Here is an 18,771-nt window from a genome sequence, read left to right on the forward strand (position 1 = left end):
GTTTCTAAGGGAAGTCGTTTCTTTAAAATGTTTAACGACCGTGTCAGTGATTCTTTTACTTCACAACGTAATAACCTCAACATGTACTTGATTCTTTCATTTTATAAAGTGTTTTTATCGTAATTTCACATGTCACGGTTCAATTGATTTAACTCGCGAAAACATCAATATTTTAGAACCTAAATATAATTTTCAGTTTAATACTTAAATCCATTTATATATCTTGACTGAAAATGTTTTAGGTTTCAGTCAAATTAATTAATTCAAGATTCGATTTGGTTGTCATTTTAGGTAAAGAAATAATTTAATTCAGCTCTTGGGATCTTTGGAACGAGCAGTAAGGATTTGGGGTTTAAAGGGTTAAATTGAACCGGAAGCACTCGTTTCTATGTTACTTCCTGTGGAATAAGGATACACTTTTGAAATGTCCATGGCTTGATACTTTACGTTTAAAAACTTCCAAATGTCAGCAAAATGAATTACATGCCAGGGACTGCGAGCCTCATCGAGGACATTGATAGTAAGTTAATTGCGAAAAGATTTAATAAATTGGTTTTACCCCGGTGAGACACACACTCACACAGTTGGCGTGTAATGATGTTCGCTTAGACGCTTTTATAAAAAGCATTTATAAAAGTCACGTTGGTATTACATGTTTTAGCTAAACAAATATAAATCTAGTGTTCTTTGCTATTGTTCCGCAAGCTGAGCAAGTCTGATGAATCTATAATAATCCAGAGTGCAAAATATTTGCCTCCATACAGGTGTTCGTGTGATTAACGTTAACTTGCATGAATTAATGACAGAAATCTCAAAGTTCAACAGTATACATGTGATTCACGATGCTTTATTTTATTTTTTTTAAAGAAAAACACCTTGTGCTCCTTCGCGATGGAAGAACATTGATTGGGATCCTTAGAAGCATAGATCAGTTTGGTATGTAAAATGGCCTGACATTATTTTGCAAGCATCTATTTTTTTCTTTTACATTAATATATTCTGCTGTTTGGTGTTTAGGTGGAGGTCTCTATCATGAAAAATATATTTCGATTTTTCATAATTTATGCCCTCTCATGAATGTCTATACTTTTATGCAATTCAATAAAAACACACTAAAAACTTTTTTTGTCCACACCGTAAAGTCAGTGATATTTGGAGCCCCACATTTAAAAAATAAATAAATTATGTTCCATAAAAGAAAGTCATGCAGGTTTGGACTATGAAGGTGACAACATTTTTGGTTGAATTATGTGTTTAAGACTAGTAGTAATGTGAAAAGAAAAACAGACTTTGCTCAGTATGAATTTTTATTTTTTTTTATTGTAAAATGTACTGTTATATTTCAACCTACGTAATTTCTTTTCTCTTCCACAGCCAATTTAGTTTTGCATCAAACAGTGGAACGAATCCACGTTGGTAAAAAATTTGGTGACATACCTCGTGGAATATTTGTCGTGAGAGGAGAAAATGTCGTCTTGCTTGGGGAAGTAGTAAGTACATGTGTTCATCGTCCTGCTACCCTCGGGATGATTTTATGACATTGTGTAATATTTGCAAGGATGTGGTGTATGATGAGACATTTTCGTGAGGGTAACAAATCAGAAATTTTGAACCACAACTCACTTTTATTTATTTTTTGGGTTTTATCAAAAAGTTGAATAATATGCTATTTTTCCTCTACCAGGATCTGGATAAAGAATGTGATCAAATCCTCCAGCGAGTTTCCATTGAGGAAATTCTGGAGGAACAGCGGACAGAACAGCAAGCCAAGCAGGAGTCAGAGAGGCTTAAGCTACAGGCAGTGAAAGAGCGAGGTTTATCGATTCCTAAAGCGGACACATTAGATGATTTCTGAAACTACATTTAGGTGTTTTTTTTTTGATGATTTTATTTCTGTTTTATTGGATGTTTTTTTTTTTTGGTATGAGACGACAGTCTGTCTTGACTTTCAATCATTCTGTCCATTGATAGAGTGAGTCTGACAAGATTATGACTTCAAGATTTTGTTTCACTAGTTGCTTGTGAAGGCATGTTTTGAGAATTGCCCACCATCTTTGTTTTTTAATGGCTGAAGCCATAGTGAAATGAAGGATGGACCAAACTGAAGCACTTGTTGACGTTTAGTTTAAAATTAAACAACTGTATATGTATACAAGAAAAGTTTATTTCAGTGTTCACTATGTTATGGATTTGACGCTATGGTTAAGTTGGTGTACTGTATAATGTAAAACGCAACAACACTGAAAATATTTTTGTTCTATTAAACCTGTTTTATACTGATGTCAGGCTTTTAATTAATTGTCACTCTACTTGATTCTGAGAAACCAAATATCATTTTGGTGTATTATGTTTTTTGATTACTTATCTCCAGAAATGTTCTTCGTAGCCAATCAACACAGAGGGCTTGTGTTTGAAAACATTAGGGTGTAACGATTTACAGTGGATTAGAACACATATTATTACATACAAAACAGTATTTTTATAAGTGAACGATATAATTATTTAAATAGATTTTAGAATTAATTTTAAAATTTCCACACATGCATAGGTTTATTATATGCTGCTTTTGTGCCCTTATTGCTCAATAGGGATATAAGGGGTTATTCATGTTAAACATGTCCTTGCATTAATCAGTAGCTAGGGGGTGGTTTTGCATTTGTTCGGTTTTGAGACAATAGTTCATGGAGAGAAAGAAAAAGGGTTAAAATAACTATAACAAAGCACAATAATACAGGCTACTGTATAACAGCTAATGTTCGTCGAGTTTTACTCTCAGTAAGTTTATTTACAACAAGTGTAAATGAGAAAAAAATATACAAACTAGCTTGTCAGATTGTGTCTGAAACACTATTTATTCAGTTGGCTATTAAAGGGATAGTCCACCCAAAAATGATACTCACCCTCAAGTCATCCTATGTGTGAATAGGACATTCTTCTTTCAGATGAGTAATCAGAGTTAAAATGTCCTGGCTCTTCCAAGCTTTATAATAGCAGTGAATGGCTGTTTCCGTTTTGAAGTCCATCAAAGCGCATCTATTCATGATTAAAGTGCTCCACACCTATCCTGGGGTTAATAAAGGCCTTTTGAAGAGAAGTGATGCTTTTGTGTAAGAAAAATATCCATATTTAAAACTTTATTAAGTAAAATAAATAGCTTCCAGCAGGATGAACATACAGATTCCACTTAACTCTAAAGCGTATGCGAGTAATGTAACATACTGATATTTACGCTACTTCCGTCACAAGTTGCACAAGTAGAATTTTACTTTGTAACTTGTGGAATATGAATATTTTTCTTACACAAACTCATCACTTGGCTTCAGAAGGCCTTTATTAACACTTTAATGATGGATAGATGCACTTTTATGGACTTCAAAACAGAAACATTCACTGCCATTATAAAGCTTGGAAAAGCCGGGACATTTTTTAATATAGGCTAACTCTGATATGTACTCGTCTGAAAAAAAGAATGTCAAGGCTACATCTAGGATAACTTGAGGGTGTGTGTGGGCTAATTTTATTTTTTGGATGAACTATCCTTTTAATATCTTGAATTGTTTTTAAAGCAATAGCACAATGAGCATTTGTGTTGGTTGGTCTAATTATCAGCATGTCTGTGATTAACTCAGCAGAATAACGTGTTCAAAATAATTATTGTTCATGTCATATTGAATCAAATTGAAATCTCTGATAGTGATAAGTCATCGTCAAATGGTCCATTAGAGTAAACAGAAAACTCGTGTTCTTAGGAAATGGACTAGAAATGGCCCCACTTAAATTAAACAAACAAAAAGTGCAATTCGTCTTTGCTATTTATTGGCCTTGACTTTCAATCCCGGGCTATCCCACTTTCTATTATTGCGCCCAGTGCCGACTGAAAGAGCGGGAGCGGCTTGAATGCCCTGCTATCAAATATCCTTTGACAGCCATGCATGCTTGTTCTTCAAGGCTCGTGCGTCACAGCTGCATTTAAACACGCCCCTTTCAAACGCTTGTTGAATAGGAATGACAAGGAAACATGACAAGCGCTAAAGATGAATCTCGTACACCGTTAACCGCGCGCGTCCTCAACCTTTCGCATCGCTACGCCATTTGAGCATAGCTCTACCGCTGTAAATCTGAACGGAGCCACGGGGAAAGCCGCTTGGGACCCAGCCAAAAATTACAACTGAAAGCAGAAACCCAACCCTGCTTCGATTACGCACCGAGAGAGGGAGCACGCTGATAGTGACAGCGGCACTTCAACAACTCCTGTATGATCGACCGTACTCTACTTGATCCGTTTTCTGCCGTGCACCCTCAAAGGATGTAGACCTCGGCCTGCTGTCTTTGGCATGTACGTTTTAACGTGACTTATCGCCAGTGGCTCGACAACGCTGTGTTTCAACAGGCAATGCCTTCCTTACGCCGTTTGTGGCGCAAACTACAACCACGCGCGTGTGTCGGTGATTCGTTGTTTTACGTGTGTATACGTGTGTTGATAATTTAAAATGACTAGGTTTTGATTTAAATACTTTTATAAGGACGGAAAATAGCGTATTCTGCTGGGAGGAGCAATAAGGAGGTCTATCTACTCTTCGGCTTCCACGGCAATATCACGGTGTTTTTTTGATGGAGCTGGAGAATATTGTTGCAAACACGGTACTCTTAAAGGCAAGAGAAGGTGAGTAACGTTTCGGAAAATGACAAATGTGATTTATTATAATTATTTTAATCGTATGTAGTTTGCTAGTTTTTACAGCCAGGAAAAGCCCTGAAACCGCTGCTCGTGCAGCTTTTGTGATGATGTAATCTTAAACAGATGCTGTGTGAATTTATCCAGTACGACATGCAACATTGTTTCGAATACCTCCAGTGGTTCTTTCATCTGTAATCAACGTTTGAACGCCAGCGTCATAATGCTATTGTATATTTTTGACAGTTGGTACGTGTTACGGGTTGAACGGCGGAAAACATCAGCTTCCCACATCCGTGTAATGAGCTAAAAAACGAGTCGTGATTTTTAAAAATGCAAGTTAAATGTGGATGTATTACAAACTTCTCGCGCTGAATAGCCAGTTTCGGTGGGATTTTCTATAGGCTATCATTTATTTCCAGTGAGGTTATAACGTGAGCTGTGTAAGGAAATGGTATGCTACACAGCTGCCACCTTTTTAACGTTTTTAAAACACGCACTACTTATGTTATCTCGATAGGTCCGCCAAACCAGGTCAGCAGCAGTCAATAAGGCGATGTGAAAGTAGCCTGCGCTTGTCTTCGTTACCGCGAATACCACAATAACCGCGACTTCCCTTGCTCGTGTTTTGATGTCCTCGCCAGTCAGACGACCATTATTGCACTGAAGCTTGAATGGATTTAGATTCAAAGTGAACCAAATGTAAAGCTTGTCCACAATCCTAGGGTAGAAAGAGAATTGAATTAGCCTTCCACTGGACAGATGATAAAGGCTAGCATAAAATAAAGCTACGTTTTGAATTGTACATATTCCCCATTTTGACAATCAGTGTGAGAAATCATTTAAACTAAGCTGCTCTCTTGAACCTGTGTGCATCATGGAAAATTATAATGGAGTCCTGATGGGTCTTGAGAACAGGTTTTAGATATGGAACTGGCTGGCCATGTCAAAATGAACATTTTAAACAAGATTCTATTCCATTTACATTTCACACCTCTCTTTTTTTGCTTAGAAAGTGAATCTGAAGTGAATTGCTAACTCTTGTATCCCAATATACAATTCAATCAGTCATTCAAAATGCCTTTTGCACTTTGTTGTGATCTCAGGTTGCATGCTTTCATTCATCTTGTGCTTCTTGCCATCCGTCTTGATACTTCAGAGCTTCTGACAACGTTCAGCAACAATGGCAAAATATGGAGCTGGTGAACCTTGTTAGCCATAGCGTCCTCAAATGTCTCGCACCATTGACTCCATTAATTACCCAAATTCTCTTGTTGGACTGAAGGCACAAGCCCAAACATTCAGTTCCTGTGTTCATTGTTGCTCTTAGCCCAGAGTTTACCATAAATGACCAGGTTTTGACAAGTGTAAGATTTACCATGTCCTCACTATGTTGTTGAAAAGGGGCACTAGCCTAGGCCAGTAATGTTAGTTGATCTATAGACAAATAATGTAGAGAATTTTTTTAAATGATTAAGCTTGGTTTATTTTGCTTTTCCACACTTCAGATAGTAGACAAAAGAGTTTCTCTCAGTGGACAGCAGGGTTTGCAGAGTGTTTGTGTGGACGGTAATGTGGGTGAGTGTACATACTTTAATAGTTAAAGGAAGATTTCACAACACTTTGTTCAAATATTGAAAAAAGCCTTTTTACAAACATGTCTCTTGTCATGCTGCTGCTCTTATTCAAGTTGAAACCCTTCTGAACGTACAGTGAACATCACAGGAAATCAGTCTTTTTAAAGTGGTCTTGTGTTTATTGATGTGTGCAGTTGTCTGTATGTGTGCATGTGTGTGAGAGGGCACTTGTTCAGTGAGGGTCTGCTTTGTTTGTTCTATGTCCATGTGTGTGACTCCCCCCATCCCCCCCCCCCCAATTTGTTTATCAAGCTGTGTTTGGAGCAGAAAATGAAGCGCAAGGCACGCAGACTCTCGTCCAAATGTTCGACTAGCAGCAGATAACAGGAAAAGCAGAGTTTACAGGCCACACAGTCTGTTTACATGGCTGAAGCCACGCTTCCGAAATCATTAGAGAGTCTGGCCAGAGCCAGGCAGCCCCAAACTAAACAGAAATCCCATCTACGTCTGTTATGATATTCTGCTTGGAGATGTTCAGGAACAGACATTGAAGAAGGTAGGCCCCTTGTGTGTAGTCTTAATTTTTACTGAATTTGAATGTTTAATTTCATTGAGTATACTTAATTAATAATTATACATGTAGCCTATGACAGTTTGACTAACTTTCTCTTTAAAGTGTCAGTCACTTTGACGTAGTCAGAGCTCAGAAAACATGTTGCTCTAATGCACATTATAATATTGTGAAAGATATTGTAGATAAAGATAAGATATAATATTGTGAATAATATTGTAAGCCCAATGTGGTAATTGTGAGAGTTTACAAAAAGAGAAATGGGGTTCTATATTATAGAGACTTCTTGTGTCACATCATGAATTGCGCTGTAACATTTAGGAATGCAGGCTCATTAAATTGAGCTAGCATTGCAGTATTTGCATGCGCATTTGCGTAGAGTATTTTTTGGGCATGATCACCCTTTCCTGCCACCACCAGTGACATCATTTCCTACACTAACACTGTGTCTACACCGGACACAAGCGGCATGACTTGACAAAAAAAAGCAATCCAATGTTATAGTAAGTCCCAATGCACTTATGCCTACATTATGCGGTTCTTTAAGCCTAGTAAATTTCCAGAAACATGAGCTGAAATAATTGATTAGATTTATGAGGGAAGTTCATTCGCAAATGGAGAAGAAATATCAAGATGACATTAGGCAAACATATCAGTCAAGTTCATGACCTCAGATATCGGGTGTGATTATTATTGACAGAAAGGCAGATAGGTCATAAAAAATAGCCTCATTGTTTTCAGTCCAGGGTCAGCCCAGAGTAGGATGTAAAGTCATCATCTGATCCTGTTTAGTTTTTTTTATGCAATGTGAATGGTTCATTGGTGGATGCTATTCCTAAGAATTATGTTTTTCTTCATAATTGTTAAAGGGACACTTCAACTATTTGCATTAAGCTTTGTATCTTTAGAAACCCAGTAATATTTTTGAATGGTCATGGTTTATTCCCTTATTTTCCGCTGACATGGGAGAAATAAGGATTTAAGTGTTTTACTTCCTGCTTATTATGATGTAAAAATCGTAATTTTGCGTCAAAATAAGCAGGAAGTCACATTTCATTGAAAAGTGTAGAGACTACAAACTTAGCTCCTCATTATTCAAGGGTGTGGGACCCACTCACCCTACAGGCCTATTACAGATCAGTGGGTGGTTTCACTTGCAGAAACTGAAATCAATATCCGTCGTCTTGTTTTTGGTAATGATAATGACGAAAGAAAATAAACATGATATGGAAGAAGAGGATTTTGAAAGTCTGCTGCTCAAATCCGATGTTCGTGGCTGTCTTTACGAGCCGCAATTTAAGTTAGTGAAGAGCAGCTGAGGCTGCCTGTCCCGGTTGAGGAGCCCGGACTGGCTTGAGATGAGGCGGACTGCTGTGCATGTGCTCTCGCTGCGTGCTACGGCCTACGGACACGGATAAGCCGCGTTTCCACCGCAGGAACTTTCCCCAGGAACTACGAATTTTGGGGTGGTTCTCGCTGTGTTTACACCACTGGAACCAGGGTCTAAATGAAGTTCCGGGTAAACCCCCGGAAAAAAAAAGTTCCTGGGACAAATAGTTCCTGGTAATTGCAGTGGAAACGCGGCTATAGAGTCCGTCTGCTGCAGAGAATTTCAACAATGCAATTTCTCCTGGACGAAATCTTTGAATCAGATGAGCACACAGACGTTTGTGTTGTGATGTGAACCACCAGTTTCGGCTGACTGAACATCCAGGTATCATGCAGTAATACACCATATTTAGAAAGACATACAAACAAGGAGTAATTTACTAATGAGTTTGCCAATGTAACGTTAACAGGATTTATTGTTGTGGGTAGCAGGAGGCGGGAATCGGCAAACATTTTAATAGTAAAATGAACAAATACAAAACGGAAGTACAAGCCAACAGCCCCTCATTGACTGATGTCCACACACAATATAAAATCAGGCCTGTTTCTCTCTCGATCTGCCGTTTATGCTGCTGCTCCTCTGTGAGAGATACGAGACCGGTCGGCGTGTCTCTTGTCTTTCATTATCTCTCACACCACCGGCCTCGCGCCGTCCTCTCGCGCCGCTCTCACGTTCCTCGTCCCTCTCGCCACAGCCAACTAACTAGAAATTTTGTGTGAAATGAATTTCAAACTCTGGTGGCAGCTAACGTTAGCCTCGTTGACGAATTAATGATTTCTCTGATGTGCACGCAGTTCTGGATTAGTGGGTGTTGCTTGCGGAGCTGTGCCATGTGGTGCATTATAGGTGTTGTAGTCTTTCATACAAATGCACCCTTCGGTTATTTTCTGTCTTTTCTCGGTCAAGAGGGCAGTGCACCAAATTCAAAAATTCTTTTACATTTCAACTAAATATATGGTCCACTTTCAATAAAGATTAATGTTGAAATGGGTGAACTTTCAGTTGATTTGGCTTTATTATATTTTGGATCGTCATCCACTTTTTACCATCCAGCCCCTACTTTTTCCTCGTGAACAGTTTGATTAATTATGTTTTGGAGGTGGAATAAACAGTATGTCAAATAGCAGTAAAAGATCTATGAGGGAAATAATTACCATCTTTTGTAGTATCAAATCTCATTATAGGCGTGAATTTTATCCTCATGATTCTATTTTATTATAATTCAGAGGGTAATGATTTGATTATAAAATGATGCTCAATGTCACGATGGAGCTTCATTTTAATAATAATTACTACATTGAATCACAATATAGTTATTTTAGTGTTTTAAAAAAATTCTCCGCTATTAAAATAAGAACAAAGCTGCAAATAACAACCAGTAGAACAAATACAAGAAAGAAACGTGATTTAACGAGGGAAACGTGTGTAAGTGCTTTACATCTATTTAACTGAAGTTTTCAAGTATGAAATAATACAGATATTTAATGATTAATTGTAGAAATAATCACTGAATAGTCTTTAGTACATTAATTACAAATAAAGGAGTTATAATATAAATCTGCAAAAGTTATTCAGTTAAGAGCAGTGAGTGATTCCCTTTTCTTTTGTTGTTTGATTAGCATTGATGATGCAGATAGTAGCAGGTTTATTATATTAAGACCTTATGCATGGATCCAGTTTAAAGATGAACTGAACTGAAATTTGAGAAAAAGTGACATAACAGATGTATTTTATTTATTATCATTGGTACAATTTTTAAAATGGCAGAATTTGTTAAAAGGGATAAAATGGTACATCGAAAGTGTTGTTTTTGTTACACGGGCGCCGCCATGTTGGATTTCAACATTCAACTACGTCACTGGCATGGTAAGCCACTCCGTTGCCCACCCGCACCAGCAGAACAGTATGGTCGCTTCAGGTCGCTTTAAATGGTACCTGGTCTGTTGAGGTTCCAAGCGTACCGTGCCAGTACGCTGTAGCTTGTAAACAGTCTGAGGCTAGCTGACATGGCTGAGGAAACAGAATTTTTAGCGACACACTATCTAGAGATATGTACTTTCGTCAATGAGTACATGAAACGTCTGACAATGTCTGCATTAAATGTTTTATTTACACAAGTTCAAGTTCAACACATCACGTTAACGTTACACGAATCCTTGATATTCGGCTGAGGGGAAAAGATTCTTGATGTATAGTTCACGGTAAAGGATGGGATTCTTCTTTCTAAATGCACCCTCGCCCATAGAGTGAACTGCCAGTACGCTGTTAATCTAAACAGTCTGAGAAAAGTGTAACAAGTTAGCCCAGCTCACCTAATCGTAAAATACCTTGCTACCAGTGGTGGAATGTAACGAAGTACAAATACTTCGTTACTTTACTTAAGTACATTTTTCACGTATCTTTACTTTACTTAAGTACAATAAATAGTGCCTACTTTTTACTTTTACTTCGTTACATTTCGCAGCAATTATTATACTTTCTACTCCACTACATTTCTACAACTTCTGTTACATTTTCGTTACATTTTCTGATCAGTTTTTCCCCTGCCAAAACGTAATCTGACCATCCGTTCGTTGCACGTTTGTCTCACCAGTGACGTTCGGTTGCCATAGATACAGTATATCAACCCGGTCACACTAAATGCGTCTCATACGCAGTGTGTTTATCATGCAACTCATACGCGAAATTGTTTTTACGTGCATAGGAAACACACCGTGTGTGATATATGTTTGGTTTGGTTAGGATTATGGCAAGCCAAGAGGTTCAGAATTACACCATAAATGAATCGCGTTTACTGCCAAACATAGTTATTAACATATAGTAAGGATAAGCATGATATTGCCTAATTGCAAGCTTGTTTCAGAAATGGTGACATTTTTTTCCATCATTATTGAACATCATTATAGGAGTAGGCTATTAGGTTGAATGAGTTAGAATTAAATGTTTTATTAATCATTAGAAAATAGACATTAAAATAATAAATTGTTATGCAAGTACTTTTACTTTTAATACTTAAAGTACATTTAAAATAAAGTACTTTTTACTTTTTACTTAAGTATGGTTGTCATTGTGTTACTTCTACTTTTACTAAAGTAAATATTTATCTGGGTATTTGTACTTTTACTTAAGTACTGAGATTCAGTACTTCCTCCACCACTGCTTGCTACTGATGGGGCGCTCGCGTCTCAGCTCGGACATCCATTATAGACAGCATAGCCCCCAACACGTTTCTCTCACCGAACAGCACCCGAAATGAACGGTGCATGGTGATGCATTTTTCGCAGATCAATAAATGTTCCAGGTTGACCTCTCTGCAACAGATCGTCTACGTGCAGTGTCTGCTCCACAGCGCTCGCGCACACAGTCACTTCCCCCAAACGATCCTGTACTGTACTTTAAGGCGCTTTTCCACTGCATGGTACGGTTCGGTTCGGTACGTCTCACTTGTGGTGCTTTTCCACTGCATGGTACGGTACAGTACGGTTCGCTTCAGGTCGCTTTAAATGGTACCTGGTCTGTTGAGGTTCCAAGCGTACCGTACCGGTACTAAAATGTGACGTGAAACACTGCAGATCACTGATTGGTCAGACAGAATCGTCACTACCAGCGTCACTACTAGCGTCATTGGATTTGCGACACGAGACACTTTTTTTATCAGTATTTTTGTTTTTCTGCCATCAGCCTCATTTTAAACACATTTTTCCGTCTAGCAGTTAAAAACAACCACATACCGAGAATCAGGAACACCATCCCCTCGATAGTCTCCATTGTTCCTGTGTTGTGGGTTTGAAAATGTGGCGCTTTTAAGATGATGTCATGGCAGTAGAGGCGCGCGCAAATAACGATCAGCCCCACACACTTTGAAGGGGTACTACTGCAGTGGAAACGAAAAGCGATCCAAACTGTTCCGCGCCGAGTCGAAGTGTACTGAGCCGAACCGTACCGTACTATGTAGTGGAAAAGCGCCAATAGTGAAGCCTGAAACTGATCGTCGTCCGTTTGTGGTGGTAGTCAGACACTACCGGCCTGTCCCTCACGGGCTCAAATGCGTAATCCATGCCGTTAAAAGTGCTTATTTTCGTCTGTGTATACAGGACAGCTGTTGTCTACGGAGCTCCGTGGGTCCTACCATGCCAGTGACGTCATCGAAATTGAATTTTGCGTTGCTTAAAAAAAGCTATATTAATATTTTTTTTATTAAAATGTTTAGTGTAATTTACCTTTAATTGTCATAAACAACACGTTTTCAACGTCGATTTTTTTTTTTTTTTTTTTTCAGTTCATCTTTAAAGTAACAGGACAATTTTGAGTTTCATTGTTTGTCTGGAGCTGCTGGCGACTAACAGCGAACTCTCATCTTGCTTGAGTACTTGTGTACTGTATGTCAATTTTTATTTTTTCCTTGTAGTTCGTTATCTTTTCTTTATTTTTTCTGAAGCATTATTTTGCAGTATAAAAGTTTGCAACATATGTTGAGTGCGTAAACACAATGGCTATTCAGAGACATATATTTTGAGTGTGTGAACACAATAAGCTAATCAGAGACACATATGTTGAGCACGTGAACGCAATGGCCAACAAGAGGTGTGACGGAATCCATTCAGCATCACTTAAAATGCTAGAGGAAAGTGTTGGTTTCGGCATAATTTTTCAATTTCAGTACCGACTTGGTCGTGATCCATCCCAATTTGTTGATTGTTTCATTATTAAGCTGACAGAATTACAGTTAATGTACCATGGAACAATAACTAAGAGCAGCCCTGTTAACCAGGATCGTAGGTAATTTTTTTCCCCCTTGGAAGTACATTCTCTCATGGAAGTACCATTGTATTGGTTTCTTTTCAAAGAATGCGTGAGTGACTGTGTCTGAGAAATGGTGGGGGGTGAATTCCTAATAAAGGCTGTAATCTGACCCTGGCCTCCTCAGACAGCATAGGCTATGTGGAGTGCACGTCGTAACCCATGACGACGGCGGACGAGGGGGCTCTCCTCACCATTCAAGAACTCTGGATCTGGCAGACTGCTCCTCTTTACTGGAAACTGCCGTGTGAAATCCTGAAGAATAAACATCATCCAGACCCATGTAAAGAGGTAGTCAGAGGCAAATGAGGAGACTAAAGTACAGAGAGCAAAAAAAGACTGATCGAGAATGCAAGGCAGTGGACGAAAGGAGAAAGACCTAAGAGAGAAAAAGAAATTGTGTCACACACAACAAGGGGGGAAATCTGGCGCTGCTGCTTTGGCCAGATGCTAAAAAGTTGCGCCACTGCGTTGAGAAATTACATTCTTGTGTTGTTAATAGCTTCCAATGGGCAACCTCCCCGTCTCTCTCTTGAAGCCAACACGGAAGTGAATTAAACTGAAATTCATCGAGTGGCCGCATGAGGCTGGCTGCAAAAGCGAGTCAAATCTGTATCTCCATAATAATTTATGTAAGCTCGCTACGACGCCAGTAAAACATACAAAAAGCCCGCTAGGCGCCAGCAGCCAGCCCCTGATGACAACGACAATGAATTTCTTCTTTAGTTTTTATTGGCAGTTGGCCGTCAAGCTGAGTGATGCGCAATACGTTACTGTCCGCATCCACGCACGGTAATAGAGATTTTGTTTACATTTTTTGCCGCTCAAGTCAGAAAGACTGAGAGAAAATGAAAAAAGTTGCATTTATTTTTAAAAACCTAAGCCCAATTAGCCACCTCCTCGCTCCGCCCCTGATCATTAGCATCTCAGCTCCACCCGCGTCCCGCCTCTTTGCCCATTTTAATTTATCCGGTAGTGACGAGAGGTGATGCACTACCAAGATGGCGACGGCCGGCCCGCCCACTTTAGGCTTCAAAAACACTCTTCAGAAACCTATGGATGATGTCAGGGATACTACGTCCATATTTTTTTACAGTCTATGATAGCTTCCAGTGTTAAAATGCACTCTGTCATAGAATCACCTTTTTATGGGAACAATATCATAGGTGATTCTACTAGGCATGGGGAATGATTTTGTTGGCAGTATACAGTTAGTCTACTGAATACAGTTATTTTTTTTAAGATAAAACAGATAATTTAATAGTATCTAGAATACACACACACACACACACACATATATATATATATATACATACACTCACCGGCCACTTTATTAGGTACACCTGTCCAACTGCTCGTTAACACTTAATTTCTAAGCAGCCAATCAAATGGCGGCAACTCAGTGCATTTAGGCATACGTAGACATGGTCAAGACAATCTCCTGCAGTTCAAACCGAGCATCAGTATGGGGAAGAAAGGTGATTTGAGTGACTTTGAACGTGGCATGATTGTTGGTGCCAGAAGGGCTGGTCTGAGTATTTCAGAAACTGCTAATCTACTGGGATTTTCACGCACAACCATCTCTAGGGTTTACAGAGAATGGTCCGAAAAAGAAAAAATATCCAGTGAGCGGCAGTTCTGTGGGCGGAAATGCCTTGTTGATGCCAGAGGTCAGAGGAGAATGGCCAGACTGGTTCGAGCTGATAGAAGGGCAACAGTGACTCAAATAACCACCCGTTACAACCAAGGTGGGCAGAAGAGCATCTCTGAACGCACAGTACGTCGAACTTTGAGGCAGATGGGCTACAGCAGCAGAAGACCACACCGGGTGCCACTCCTTTCAGCTAAGAACAGGAAACTGAGGCTACAATTTGCACAAGCTCATCGAAATTGGACAATAGAAGATTGAAAAAACGTTGCCTGGTCTGATGAGTCTCGATTTCTGCTGCGACATTCGGATGGTAGGGTCAGAATTTGGCGTCTACAACATGAAAGCATGGATCCATCCTGCCTTGTATCAACGGTTCAGGCTGGTGGTGGTGGTGTCATGGTGTGGGGAATATTTTCTTGGCACTCTTTGGGCCCCTTGGTACCAATTGAGCATCGTTGCAACGCCACAGCCTACCTGAGTATTGTTGCTGACCATGTCCATCCCTTTATGACCACAATGTACCCAACTTCTGATGGCTACTTTCAGCAGGAGAATGTGCCATGTCATAAAGCTGGAATCATCTCAGACTGGTTTCTTGAACATGACAATGAGTTCGCTGTACTCAAATGGCCTCCACAGTCACCAGATCTCAATCCAATAGAGCATCTTTGGGATGTGGTGGAACGGGAGATTCGCATCATGGATGTGCAGCCGACAAATCTGCGGCAACTGTGTGATGCCATCATGTCAATATGGACCAAACTCCCTGAGGAATGCTTCCAGCACCTTGTTGAATCTATGCCACGAAGAATTGAGGCATTTCTGAAAAACATAGAGTATGTGGCAATCCTGTGGGCGAAAATGCCTTGTTGATGCTAGAGGTCAGAGGAGAATGGGCCGACTGATTCAAGCTGATAGAAGAGCAACTTTGACTGAAATAACCACTCGTTACAACCGAGGTATGCAGCAAAGCATTTGTGAAGCCACAACAAGAACAACCTTGAGGCGGATGGGCAACAACAGCAGAAGACCCTACCGGGAAATTCTTGTAGATGAAATGATAGACCATGTTGATACACACAGGCATTTGTCTGATTCTCAAAGAATGCATGAAAACGTGTATTTGAATACTGTTAGTTGCTTTGGTTAAAAATGTCAGTCAAATGTGTAAATGATTGTACTTTTATGATGTAATCTTCATTAGCTGCATATACCATGACTATTTTAGACTAAATTTGATTTTTGATAAAAATAGATACTGCTTGATCAAACCAATCTTTAATTTCTCTATATAAGAAACTATCGTTTTATGTTGATTCATAGCAATGTTCTATGAATATAACTAACAATGGGATATATTTTATTAACTGTCTTCTTCTATAGGCTAAAATTTGTAATTGTTTATTGTTGCTACTTTGAGTAGGCCAGGCATACATGATTCTCACATAACATTTTGCTGAACCATTGTTTATCCACACCCAGTCTAGCAATGACTGCCGCATTAGATGGATGTGTTGTGGTACAAGCAGCACAAATATTCAGCAGAAGTGCTGAAGCTTGTGTTGGGCCGAGACTGATAGGCGTGAAAATTGAATTTGACTTGCTGTAAATGGCCAGTTGGTTTGCAAGCGGACGTCTGTTGCCTTAGCTGATGTCATTTCTGTCTGATCTAATTCCACACGGTCAATATCCATACTAACTTGTTGACTGACTTGTGGCATTGGTTACATTTAGAAGTGGTCGAGGGAAAGTCGCGTGTGCCACTGAAATGGCTGGGTTATGTTTGAAGTCAGACTTTAATGTTTTATGTATCAAGAGAAGAGTGCAGGGTGTTTTGGAAATGTATGCACATGTTAAAATCTAGAAAATGTATGACCTCCACTGTCAAGGTCGTGTCCCTTTTTATTAGATATTAGATATGGTCCAAATTGTCCTTCCACAATATTTGATATTCTTGATGCTGCTCTTGTGCATTATATTATGCACCACTCTGTATGTTGTTAGAATGACAAAGTTTTAAAAGTTCATTTTTAGGATGGTCTACTTCAGTGGTCTAACAGCGTTCGTCAATGAGCATTACCCGATTATGCTTAATAATCTGACTTATCTAATAATGCTTATGTGCTTATATAAAAACATCAACCCCCAAGGTCATAAATGGCTTAAGCATAAACCAAACGACATTAGGGATGCACCGATAGGATTTTTTTTGGCCGATACCGATTTCAACAAACAACTACTGGCCGATACCGATACTGATATTTGTCACTTGCATACGATACTATTCAGTAGTAGCTAGTTTATTTCTGCATCAAATTATTTTCACTGAACATGGATTGATCCATTTAACATTCATCTGACCAGCATTATAAGAGAGGCACAATAGAATCATATTTAAAACTATTATGATAAAATGGCTTAACTCATGAACTGTTCATTCAGTCTTTGTGCATGGTGCACACTAAACATTAAATCTTTTCAAATGAACATAGATCTGTTTAACATAAATATTAAAAATATGACATGACAAACTTCAAACTCATGAACTGTTCATTCAGTCGTTGTGCATGGTGCACACTAAACATTAAATCTTTTCAAATGAACACAGATCTGTTTAACAAAGATTTAAGAATATGACATGACAAACAGTTCATTCAGTCCATTTGCAGTTATCAAGTATTAAGGTTGCTGCTTTAGAAACAGGCAGTGTTGGGGGTAACGCATTACAAACGTAATACATTACAGTAACATATTACTTTTTGCTGTAACGCAGTAGTGTAAGGCATTACTAATCAATTTTCAGTAATATTTTACTCGTTACATGTTCAGTGAGGCTTGTATTACAGTTGTATTACAGTGTATTGTCTGCTTTTACTTCTTAAAGGCAACAGACTATGTGAAAGTTTTAAAGCAGTCTTTTAGTGCCAGTTCAGAGCGGTCGCGTCTATAACATTGTTTTTTCCTCATAAATGCGAACACGAAAACTAAAATAAAATGAATATTTTAAGTTCTATGGAGACTGGAGAGCCAACCCTTCCTCATCCGATTTGCGCAGTGTAATTAACAGAATTACAAAAAATCGATTTTGCCTCCTATTTTTTTTGTCACGCATGAATGTGTGTCTTTTCCCTAATATTAAAAATAAAACATAGACTGATATTTGTCTAATGTCTGGAGTCCTTTAAGGAAGTAGCCTATATACGTTTCAATGCATGTATTTTCTTAGAATTTTTATTTCAAGTTTTGACTGCAAATGTCATCATGTCCATAATGCTGGACTTCCCCAATTTTAAATAATTTACCCTCAACTAGTTTTGTGGTGTCTACGTATTTTATAATGTTAACTTCAAATAATACTAATAGCCTAATTTATAGATAAGCATTGGATATGGACGGTAAGGAGAATAACGCTGGAGTTGGAAGAGGTTTGTCGCGATTCTGTAGGTTCGTTGATCTGAGTCGTGTGGCGAATCGCGATTTCGGTTTCATATTGCATATCGTTACAGCCCCAAAGTTGAGTTCTACTTAGTTATTTTGGTGAAAGTAACTAAAAAGTAATACATGAGTAATGTAACGCATTACAATTCTGGAACAGTAATATTGTTAGGTAATGAATTACTTTTAAATAACAGTAACAAGTAATACCTAATGTATTACAGTTTGGAAGTAACTTGCACAACACTGGAAACGGGCAGGTTCTTCTTTAAAAAAGAGAAGCTTTTCTGCTTTTTCACAGTGCAGTCGGTTTCTTTTACTGTCCAAGACATTGGACGCAGCACTGAACAATCGTTCACTGTCGGTGCTTGTGCTCGGTGCACACAAATACTTGCGTGCAGAGACGGAAAGCGACCTTGATTGACACACCAGTATTGAAGAGGATTCTCATTTCTTTCAATTGGGATTTCTGCGAGGTAGGCATCCATTTGTGACATGGTAGGGTTAATCCTAAATCCATAGTTCCTCCAGAACTTCGTCGAACATGTCACACAGACTGGGTGCATGTTCACTGTCCTTGCACGACTTTTTGGCTTTTGGGCTGTCCTCTGGGTGGCGCACCGCGGGGTTTCCGTCTCTTTCGTCGCTCAAATCCAGCTGTGCTTGCAGCAT

General features: G+C 38.9%; 2 protein-coding genes across 5 annotated transcripts in view; both read left to right on the top strand.

The window, feature by feature from the left end:
- The first annotated feature begins 360 nt into the window (after positions 1-360).
- Positions 361-2,280, top strand: lsm1 (LSM1, U6 small nuclear RNA associated). Its single transcript, XM_039665491.2, has 4 exons — positions 361-520; positions 868-936; positions 1,375-1,490; positions 1,685-2,280. Exons 1-4 carry the CDS (start codon positions 475-477, stop codon positions 1,853-1,855), a joined length of 402 nt encoding a protein of 133 aa, XP_039521425.1. The 5' UTR covers positions 361-474; the 3' UTR covers positions 1,856-2,280.
- Positions 2,281-3,973: 1,693 nt separating this feature from the next.
- The window catches only part of grk5l (G protein-coupled receptor kinase 5 like), a 74,776-nt gene continuing 59,978 nt past the window's right edge, over positions 3,974-18,771 (top strand). For 2 of the 4 annotated variants that reach the window (XM_039665493.2, XM_039665494.2), the window contains exon 1: positions 3,974-4,663. In XM_039665493.2, the coding sequence (XP_039521427.2) occupies positions 4,612-4,663 (52 nt within the window). In that variant the 5' untranslated portion in view covers positions 3,974-4,611. Of the gene's footprint in view, positions 4,664-6,625; positions 6,809-18,771 lie in introns of those variants that run through there. The other 2 variants (XM_089119387.1, XM_039665492.2) reach the window with 2 other exon arrangements.

Source organism: Pimephales promelas, chromosome 14 (assembly GCF_988280905.1).
Source record: "Pimephales promelas chromosome 14, fPimPro1.hap1.1, whole genome shotgun sequence".
Lineage (NCBI taxonomy): Eukaryota > Metazoa > Chordata > Actinopteri > Cypriniformes > Leuciscidae > Pimephales > Pimephales promelas.

Excerpts from the sequence above, each read along its gene's own strand:
- lsm1 (XM_039665491.2), top strand. The coding sequence starts at position 475 with ATGAATTACATGCCAGGGACTGCGAGCCTCATCGAGGACATTGATA. Across the intron at positions 521-867 it reads CCTCATCGAGGACATTGATA|AAAAACACCTTGTGCTCCTT; the intron begins GTAAGTTAATTG and ends TTTTTTTTAAAG. Across the intron at positions 937-1,374 it reads TAGAAGCATAGATCAGTTTG|CCAATTTAGTTTTGCATCAA; the intron begins GTATGTAAAATG and ends TCTCTTCCACAG.